General features: G+C 44.5%; 1 protein-coding gene across 1 annotated transcript; it reads right to left on the bottom strand.

Moving 5' to 3' along the window:
* Positions 1–8,157: 8,157 nt before the first annotated feature.
* NR0B1 (nuclear receptor subfamily 0 group B member 1) lies at positions 8,158–10,477 on the bottom strand (the record flags this gene model as incomplete). The annotated part of the gene is made up of 2 exons (XM_082008166.1): positions 9,664–10,477; positions 8,158–8,402 (listed from the first exon to the last, which is right to left on the bottom strand). Exons 1-2 carry the CDS (start codon positions 10,253–10,255, stop codon positions 8,158–8,160), a joined length of 837 nt encoding a protein of 278 aa, XP_081864292.1. The 5' UTR covers positions 10,256–10,477.
* Between the last annotated feature and the right edge of the window lie 248 nt (positions 10,478–10,725).

Genomic DNA, 10,725 nt, shown 5'->3' with positions numbered 1-10,725 from the left:
GGTTGAGGTAATAACAGATCTGACCAAAAGCCTCTTGTTACAAGCATTCATAGTTTAATAGTTGCTGGTCACAATGTTGATTTACTTGCTCTCGGAGTTGTTGTGCTTGTTCTCAGGATTGTGGTATGGAACACCTTACTTGCTGTATATGTTCCCTGTTTTGATGTTTATCATCTCTGAGAACTGGGTCAAGGTTATCATTTTGCTGCACTTTGTAACAGCAGCTTATGATATGATAAAATGTCTGGTTGTGACACTAATCTGGTTCTCAGCATTGTTGTTGTCTCCATACTTCAGGGACCATGTCTCAGAAACTATTAATAATTACACCCTTTTTCTCCTTGGAGAGCCAATCACTGGGTAAGACAAGGAGAGACACTTTCCCCTGCTCCTTCACCTTCCCCTTCTCCTCCAGGATAGTTAAAATAGCTCTTGAGAATTTTTAATAACCTTGGGATGTTCAAACAGGCATGTTCCTATTATTATGTCTTCTGAATGTGTTTCAGGTCTTGTTTAAGGTTAAACAACTACTTAAGAATACTACCCAGAGATCTGCCCTGAGGCTGGATAGTTATGAGTGGTGGTGTGTGTGGGATAGTATGGGTGAGTACATATGACAGTGGCCACCTCCAATGTTTTGGAACTTCACCTCTGAACAAGTGCAGAATCCTGAAAAACTAAGTAAAATATTTTTTTAATAGTGTGCTGTCACCCTGGAAATTCCAAAGAGACACAAATCACTGCAATGTGCTGGGGTCTGGCCCATGCCTACTGAGCCCTGTTCAACACTATTCAGTACCCTCAAGGGGAAGTGAAGGTCTCTGGATCTGATGACAAAATGACAGGCATTGCAGCTACTGCAACCTGGCAACAGGCACTGCAACTGAATCAGAGAACCAATCCATGCCAGTATCAGTTGCCCCTCTACACAAGAAGAAATATTGGATGTGAAAGGCAGCTCGTTTAGTAAGGGAAGAAACTCCTACTAAGAAGGGGAAAGAGGAAGATGTGGACGAGGCAGGCTACTCCAAAGCAGGGCCATCACAAGAAGAGGAGGAGAAGGAGTTCATTGCAATGTTAAACCCTATGGTCTTGTCCAAAGGGGCCAGGGGTGGGCACTGTGATGGAAATACCTTTAAATTGTTGTAACCCACAATTTGAGTTGCATGTTATGGGAATTGCTACAGCAGGAACACCTTGCTGCTAGCCAGGCTAGGAGTGAGGTGAGGAGTCTGTTGCAATGTTAAACCCTATAACCTGGCCCAAAGGGCCCAGGGGTGGAGATTGTAATGGAAATACTTTTAAATTGTTGTAACCCAGGATTTGAGTTGCATGTTATAGGAATTACTATAGCAGGAACAACTTGAACCAGTGGAGGACAAGCCTTACAAGAAGCAGTGCAAGCGCAGCAGTGACCCAACCTGAGCTGGTTTTGGTGCCCAGCAACTCCACACAACACACCATCTCTCCTGTCTCGAGTGACCACCATAACAAATGGAGCCCAAAGTCATGGATGAAATTAACTCAATTAACATTTTGTAGACATTTATGGACATTTTACAGACATTTTACAAGGGTGATCCATAGACTAAAAGAATGATATTTGTGTATTATATCGAAGTATGGGAAGGGGGATGGTGGGTAATGAGATTTATTGGATAGTGTGAGACCTGACTGTGATGTAAATGGTATGGAATAAGTGGTGAAGAATGTGCTGGTTTTGGCTGGGATAAAGTTAATTTTCTTCAGAGTAGCTAGTATGGGGCTGTGTTTTGGATTTGTGCTGAAAACAGTATTGATAACACAAGGATGTTTTAGTTACTGCTAAGCAGGGCTTACACAGAGCCAAGCCCTTTTCTGCTCCTCATACCACCTTACCAGCGAGTAGGCTGGGGGTGCACAAGAAGCTGGGAAGCTTCACAGCCAGGACAGCTGACTCCAACTGACCAAAGGGATATTCCACGCCATATAGTGTCATGCTCCACATGCAAAGCTGGGGGAAGAAGAAGGAAGTGGGGGGACATTCGGAGTTAATGATGTTTGTCTTCCCAAGTAAACATTATGTGTGATGGAGCCCTGCTCTCCTGGAGGTGGCTGAACTCCTGCCTGCCCATGGGAAGTGGTGAATGAATTCCTTGGTTTGCTCTGTTTGCGTGCACAGCTTTTGCTTTACCTATTAAACTGCCTTTATCTCACGAGCTTCCTCACTTTTACCCTTCCGATTCTCTCCCCCATCCCCAGGAGTGAGCAAGCAGTTGGGTGGTGCTTAGTCGCCAGCTGGGGTTAGACTATGACAAAATAGTTACTGTATGTTAACTGAGCTGTGATAATTTGTCCATAGCAAATGTCAGTGAAAGTTTTCTATTCACAACTCAAATATCACAGAAGTGACAGAAAGAAGCTGTTGCAATTCAGTTTAAAAGTGGTAACTTCTTGAGCTTTGGGACTTCTTTATCAAAGCCCGCTCAGCCGCCATTTTTACATCCCTCAATTTCTGCACAGTTTAGCTTGTCTCAAAATTAGATGGAAATAATTTATACACTACAGGTCATAAATGTTTCCTCAGTCATTTCACCTTGTTTGGGAACAGCTGATGTTCCCAACTTAGATCAGCTCAGATCCCACCTGCAACATGATTTTGCCCTCTTTACCTTATTTGAGAGTCAATTGATTTAGAGCAGGGTTTCCACGTAATCATTCCAGACATTAGAAATGCAACACTGCTCCTCAGCTTCCCAGAAGTCCTCCCTAAAGATCACGTCCAGCTCTAGTTCATCAGGACACCAGAGTCCTTGACAAAGGAGCAGCACACTGGATGACTGCTGCCTGCTAAGTTGCAACCTTTTGACCACAGAGTCATACCTGTTCCTATGGCTTCCTGACCTGGTAAAGATAAGATGGGAAAATAAAAAAACAAGAAAAGGGAAAACTGAGACAATCCAGTGTATTTTTTCAACTGAGAAAAAATAAACTGTATTCTCTCTTTCTTTGAGAAATGGATTAATTTTCATTAGTTAATTCTTATTTAAAGATGGCAGATATTAGCTGTGTATTAACACCTGGAGCAGCAGTCCTGCAAGCTCCTAGCATGTTGTTATATGTATAAAAGTTTCCTTTCTAAATACCTTTTTCCTGCTCTTGCAGGCTTTACTGATTTTTGTTACTTCTCGTAACCCAGTCCCACTAGAAAAAGAAGATATGAATTGTCCTGCTATATTTTGCTATGTATGTGTATGTGTGTATTGATATGCGTATATGTGAGAAGCTGGACTACAGTCTCAGCTGAGAGAAGATGGCTAATGCTTTGCCAGAAGTAAGGGTGACTCCAAAGGCTCCAAGTTTCAGTTTGCTGAACAGTAGTGATCAACAGTTCAATGTATAACCTGAACCCAGCCTTATTCTGCAAAGTACGAATCAATGACTCCACCCTAAACCAGGTAAGCTGGGATCAAACGCCATCTGGAGGTCTTTGTGCCTCTCTATCCCATCCAGATAGAGCCTAGATGCCCCGAATAGACTGGATGTCAAATTTTCAGACAGCTCAGTTTAAGTAAGGTGAAATTCATCCTATGTGATAAAATAGTGAGTGGTTATATAAAATGAAAGGACGAGCTCTTTTTTCTGAACCTGAAAATAGTGAAACTAGTTTCCTTACATAAAATAAGTAAACAACATAAGTACACACAGAAGAAAAATGATCTGTATATCATGTGTGCTTGTATAAACACTTGTGTGGTGATTTACCTACATCTAGGCACGGTGTGAATACCTAAAGAAGCTGGGCCAGTTTCATTGCTAACATAAGCAGTGAAATGACTACTGATTTATATCAACAATGTGAACGATTTGTGGATTTGCGTACAAGTGCCAGCTAACAAGTTATAGCCCTGTGACCTCACAGTGCTTGTTGATTTAAAGACATTTTTGTCAAAGTTCCTCTGCTAGTTTCCAGTTGTTTCAGCTATTGAATCTTACCTGTGTACCTTTCAGATTTAAAATACTAGACTCCCATCATTTAAAATAAATATTAAGAGTGCTAAGGCAATATGTGTGTAGCTGCATCTAAAAATTTCAAAATGTCTTGATATAATATTAGTTTACACTGTTTGGGCCTTTTTTGCAATGAAGGGAAAACCACCAACTTGCTTTCTGACATTTCATTTTTACTTATTTTAATTTTTGCCATATATTGCAATTCCCAAAAGGTCCACTAGAGGAATACGTTCTGTCTTTGAAAAAGAGATGAAAATGACTGACAGTGTAATAGATTCAAGCCAGTATAGGAGGCCAATTCAAAACAATAACATTTAAGTTGCAGAACCACACCTTTGGGAGCAAAGTTACTGCTTAGTAGTCATTAACAATATTTGTAGTCTACCCACAACATCAAAATGCTGCAAAGTTTATTAGAAAGACTACCAAAACAAATGTTATATATTAAACCCAGAAAAGTAAGATTATAAATAAATGCCATGCTTTTCTTTATCTAAAAGGAACACTCATAACCGTATTAACTAAAAGTGCAAGTTGGTTTCTAAATTATCCTGTCTCAGATCTCTTCAGAGAAAAGGACATTGTGCAGCAGTAACCTCTGCTGAATGGTGCTTTGTGTTTAGAAGCCGGTGCCTGGACCGCTGGTGTCGCAGTCCTGACTACAAGCAATGGACATCTACACTGAGGTGGGTGGGAATGGCTTTTTGTACAACACTGCTTCTCTCTGAGACAGTCGCTGTGGGGATTGCAGGATTAAATTTCTTGGGAGGCTGCTCTTCGTTAAAATGTCTCTAACATGCTGGAGGGCTGAAAAAAAAAAATGTTCTCATGAGATGATTCATGCCCAGAATGGCAGGGATAGAGAGCAAACAGAGAAAATGCTTAAAGATCCTCAGAAGTGATGTTATCTGAATATCTGAACTGGAAAGTTGTCTTTACTGGTATGTTTCAGAGCGTGAGGAGAAATGTTATGCTGCGTGTAACAGCGCAGAGCTCACAGCACAGCGCAGCACTGCTCAGCAGAAGACGGGGCTGGAGGCAGGCTTTTACCTCTGCAGGAGTCCCAGATAGCTGATAAACAGAGGTCTCATCCACTACCCCTTTGGGCACCTGAAGTTGCAGAAGGGTCTTGACCCCCACTCCTTCTTAGCAGAGGCTACATTACCATGGAAGTATCTCCTGTGCCCAGCCTCCCCTTTTCCCCTGCCGGCCTGAGGCCTCCAGCAAGTTGTTCTACCCCTGCTGGCAGGGTTATCCAGAGAGACCACCTTTTCTGTCACAGCAGTGGACATGTCATCTTCTGGAGTAGGTTCTTCCCTGCTCTGCAACATTTTCTGGACTTGATATAGAGTCGTCCCGCAGGCACCCTTTCATTCAACCTCTGGCTTGTCTTGTGTGTTACAATCTCTGTCCATCTGCTTCCTTCAGCTCTTGACCCATTGTCCCCACACTAAAATCAGACCCTTCCCCACCCTGGTCCAGAACCATACCAGTCTCTTCGCTCCCATTCTTTCATGGTTCTTCAGATCTTCAGCTTGGTTCCTCCTACAAGTCCTTTTTTTAATTTCTTGCTTTGTCCTTCCTGTTCCTCTCACCTATGAAGAGACATTTTTTTGCCAGTTCTCTGCAGAAAGCCATAATAAATTGGTTTTCCCATTCAGATTTCCTACTTACTGTTCTCAGCTCCTTCCATTTGAATAGACAACGGCTATATGACTAGCAGTATTGCTGGTCCAAGAGAAATATGATAGAGTAATGTGAGTGTGAGGTGGATTGGTTGTGCAGAGAAGTAGTATTTTTCATGACAGCTTCAGAAAATTGAGCAGAATATAGAATTTGCTCAGATATCAGACCTGGAGATGTAAGCAGGCCCACCCGAGTCGTGAAAACTTTCGTATTTAGTGGCACAATAGATCCAAACTGCCTCAAGGTGACTGTTGAGCTGAAAGTCCTTGTCTGTGACCAAGATTCAGCTATTACAATTCATTGTTAGGAGCACTGCCAACAAGGCTCTTCTGCCACTCAGCAGAAAAGTATGAACACTAGTGCACGTACTCTCAGTGGCAACGAGTTGTTTTAATCTGTTGAATTTTTTTTTTAGTCCTTACCCAAGATTCATCGTCTGCCACTAACCACTATTTAAATGTTTTGTCATCCTGTTTTGTGCTTTTGTGGAAAGAGATTACTTTGTCAGGCATCCTTGAAAGCTAACTGTTGTAAGCTCATATGCTGTTTACAGAGAAAGAGGGAAACATATACATATATTCAAGTTACAGAGATGTTAGGCTCAGAAGCTATTGTAAATTCACAGAACATTTATACATACACAGTAAATATTCTCCATATGTATGTATTTGCTATATGTGTGTACATGCATGTGTATGTACATATGAAAGCATCAATGTAACATAAAGACTAAGCCTATTCTATTATGGTCTGAACTGCTCTGAAGTCTGGACTGGTAGTAAAGAGCACTTTGCTTACATACTTTTTGTTCATTGGAATTTTTCAGGAGCTCCTTAGGGCACACAACACTACTCACAGTTACATCAGCACTAAGAGTGTGCATTTAAGACATGTCATTGCTTTTCAGGGTGGAGGTTGTGTTTCTTGCTTTGTTTTGTTTGCTCAGTGACAGTGTCTTAGTCCATGATGAGATTCTTACTGCCATGGCAATACAGATCTCCGTGATAATACTTATGGATGAACTTGTCCCCCTAGAAATGTCTGGTTACCTCTCCAAAGGTAGGACAGGTACCAGACAAGACGAGTCCCCCCACTGCTCCTTACCTGAGTGTAGGAGCTGTGATTATCCTTTGCGCAAGGTGGCAGCAAAAGAAAAATCTTCAAAACTTGTTCCTCTCTCCCCTGCACACCTCCTATTAATGAGAGTAACTGCCTCAACTTTATTAATTGTGCTTTAAAAAACACCTCTTATTGCTAGTGGTTAATATATATGTGAATGATACATAGAGTTACTGACATCTTTTACTTCGGGAACACTGTCACTCTCCATTTTTCACCAATATTCTGCAGGGCAAAAGCTAGAAAACTGCACACAGAGAAAGGAAAACCGTGAAACAAATCCCCCTTAAATCACTGATTTTTCCCTTTTAAAATAGAAATTTTTTTTCTATAAAAACACAGTTGCTTTGGGAGAAAGAATCAAGTCCAAGACCAAAAAAAAAAAAAAAGAATTTGTAAGCTCGATGCTTAATTAAGACATCTTCATGCTAGCTGAAAAATTCTGATGGATGTACCAGTGGTACACCATGTTTCAGCAAAATAATTTTGTATTTCTACAGGAATAAGTAGTCTGAAGAATCTGGCTTTCGAAATCCTAGCTAGCAATTACCTAGATGAAAAGCAAAGTAAAGTGTGGAGTGCACACCAGTAGTTCTTCTGATCCTCTTCAGCATTTACTGTTTGGATATTTTTAGAGGTGTTTTTGTTTGCTTGCTGTTTTGGGGAATAGAGCTACTTTATTCTCCTTGGGACCAGCATGTGTTGAATGGAATGTTTTACCACAAGCGTTAAAGTTGGCCAAGCTACTTTAAGTCTCAAAATATTCCTAACACATTTCCCCCATATGGAATAAAACCTTAGGTGAGTATTTTCTTTAATATTCTTTATCGGTCTTTATAGACTTCAACTCTGTTAAAGTCAATAAAAGTTATTCACTGACTGCAGTAACTCTTTGATAGAGCCAGTATTTGAACTATGAGCAGAATTGACTACAGTACCCTATTTTAATATTACTGAAATATGCAAAGTAAATGGCTTGTTCATTCCCCCTTTTGTAGGCCAACTGTGTTTAAAATGTAAACCTAGACTGCTGCTTATTTTGAAAAAGCAGGGATTACTCACCTTGAAAGTACAAAACAGTAAGTGTGATCTTAATTCAGACAAATGGTAAAAGAATAACCAGTCAACATTGGATATGAACATTATCCACAACCTAAAAGCTTGTTTCGATGACTGTAATCTTATTCCAAAAGCAGTGTGTTTAATAAAAATTATTTCAGAGCTTGAAGAATATTTTATTATGGAATACAAAAATACTATCTATGTAAAAACAATAAGTTAGTTTATTTACAGTACTTTACACTATTCTGCTCTAGGGCTTCCTTTGCGTTGGATTTATTTTCGTTATTTTACACGTCTTTATAATTTTGCACAAAGCATTTCCAAAAGCATGTCATCCATGTTCACTGCTCCAATGATGGGCCTAAAGAATAGTTCAGCAATTACATTAGCATTAATAGATCTTAACAAGGATAGAACAACATTCAGCTTGGCAAATCTGGCTTCATCACCTCTGTGAATGAGTCTGACATGTTCATTTAGAGCTTGTTGTGCTTCCCGCTGCAGTCCTTCAATGTACTGTGTACACTGCAGTCCAGGTAGATCTGAGAAGAAAAATAAATTATTTTGTTTACATGGGTTTTGTCTATAAAACAACGTTTGTCTTACAGAACAATTACTAACAGCTTACAGATTGTATTTATCACTTGAGAAATTAAACAAATGAAATTGCTAGAGGACTTCTTGTATGCAGAATCAACGTGGCAAATTTTATAGAACAGTTCAAAATCTTATGTTGGTGTTCTGGGCTTTCAATACTCTCTTCACTACACAAACTTGAAATACATCATTTCCCAACAATCAGTTAACTGTTAAACAAATTAGCTGATAAAACAAAAACTTTGATCGAAGAATGCTCTCCAAAACACCTTTAGAGTGACAATGTAATCTGTAAACAGCGGGGAACACAATAAAAGTAACTTGTTAACTTGTTCACTTCTACAAAATGCGTTATTCACATTTAAGGCATCTTTTGACAACGGTTTCTGAGTAGCTCCAGATTACAAGTAGCAAGAAGCATTAACGCCAACGAATCGTAATAGATAGTAAGGATACAGAAGGACAGAGTTCAGAATTTCCCCTTTTCAGTCTAACTAACAGTTTGACAGTGGGAGCGCAGGAAGAGCTACATCCCACTTCCACACGGTAGTGACATATTTAGGAAGTGCCGTATCGAACCTGCCAGCTACCTTTCAGGTAAGTCATCGTCATGTTAATCAGTCACTTGGTAAAGCTGCATCTATGGAAGTCTCCATAAAGAGAGATGATGGCTAAGAAAAGAAACCCAGCATCATAAATGCTACACCCAGACCCGAAACAGCACTTTGCTCCTGGAAGCCGTGAGCCTCCTCTTGCTTCCTTCCGCCGCCCCAGCCGCCTCCGCTGAGGAGCCGCCGCCAGGCGCCCCGCTCGGAAACGGGCGGGGAACGGCTGCTGACTCTCAACTTTCCCCAAGCGACTGCGCCGGGGTGGTTTTGCTCGCGGAAAACCTCTGCGGAAGGCGCCATCCCCCGGGATCCCCGACCTAGCCGCAGCCGATCCCCGCCAGGCGGTAACGGCAGGCGGGGCGGCCGTTAACGGCTCCCAGCCTGCCAGCCGGCGCCCTGAGGAGGGGACAGTGGGCGAGACCTTCCTCCCCGTCCCCCTGCTCCACTTCCTCTTCTCCCTTAAGGAAAAGCCCCGGGTCCGCCCCGCTTCTCTGGGGATACAGGCGGGCTCTCCCAGTTAGCCCCCTCCCCGACCGTCCCCCGGCTCCCCGTGAGGGAGGGACCCCCGGCCGCCCCGCTGCCGCGTCCGGTCGCTCACCTGGGTTGAAGAGCACCGTTCCCTTGAGGTAAGCGTACTCTTTGGTGCTGATATCCAGGCTCCAGCACTTGGCCAGGAAGCCCTTGATGGCCTGAATCTCGCCAGCCGAGGGCAGGTGCGGGCCGCCGCCGCCGGGCCCGTGGTGCGGCCGGCCCGGCGCCGGTCCCCGCAGCGGGGAGTGCTCGCCCTGCCGCCGGGTGGTGAGGATCCGCTGCAGCATGCTGGGCTCCGCGCTCTCCACCGTCTCCAAGTGCACCCGGTCCTGTGCCAGCCCCAGCACCAGCAGAGGCGCCCAGCAGCTGCGGACCAGCAGGAGCTGCTCCTCCAGAGGCAGCTCCTGGAAGCAGGGCACGTTCTGGACGAAGCGCAGCGTCTTCACCAGGACGGCCGAGGCCGCCTTGCATGCCACCTGCGGGCTCCTCAGGGCCAGCCGCCGCCGCGACCCGCACGGGCAGCCGCGGGACGCCTGCCCTCGCCTCGGCCCCTGCCCCGCCGACGCCGACGCCCGCTCCTCGCTCCTGAGGATGTTGTAGAGGATGCTGCCGTGCCGCCTGCTGTCCCCGCAGCAGCGGCAGCGCACCACGCACGCCATGGCACTCAGTGAGGCGTACGGCACTCAGGGAGGGGTACGGTACCCAGGCAGGGGTACGGCACGCAGGGGCCGCGCTGGCCGGGCTGAGCTGCCTGGGAGGCTCGGCGGGGCGGCCAGCGGTCCCTGCCGCCTCGGCCCGCGGGGAGACGCGCACTGCTCGCCCTCTGACCAGCTCTTAACTTATTTATAGCCGGCGGCTGTGTGAGTGTGTGTGTGTGTGCAGCCGCAGGCGCCGTACCAGAGGTTCAAAGGGGCAGACACTCTTTACTGGCTGGAAAAGAGAGAGGGGAGGGGAGGGGGGGGGATAGAAAAAAAAGACAGCCCTGCTCCTCCTTTCGCGAGGCAGCGGTGCCTAGAGGGAGCCGGCGAGCCGGCCGCCCCTGCCTATAGGCTGCAGTGTGGTGAGCAGCCAAACGCTCTGCTCCTCTGCGGGGCGAGAGGACGTCTGTTCTCTCCCCTTCTTTCCGGGA

This window comes from Phaethon aethereus, assembly GCF_964289735.1.
Source record: "Phaethon aethereus genome assembly, chromosome: 1".
NCBI classification, from domain to species: Eukaryota; Metazoa; Chordata; class Aves; order Phaethontiformes; family Phaethontidae; genus Phaethon; species Phaethon aethereus.
The sequence above is the reverse complement of the archived record's forward strand: the minus strand, read 5'-3'. Positions and strand labels throughout refer to the sequence as shown.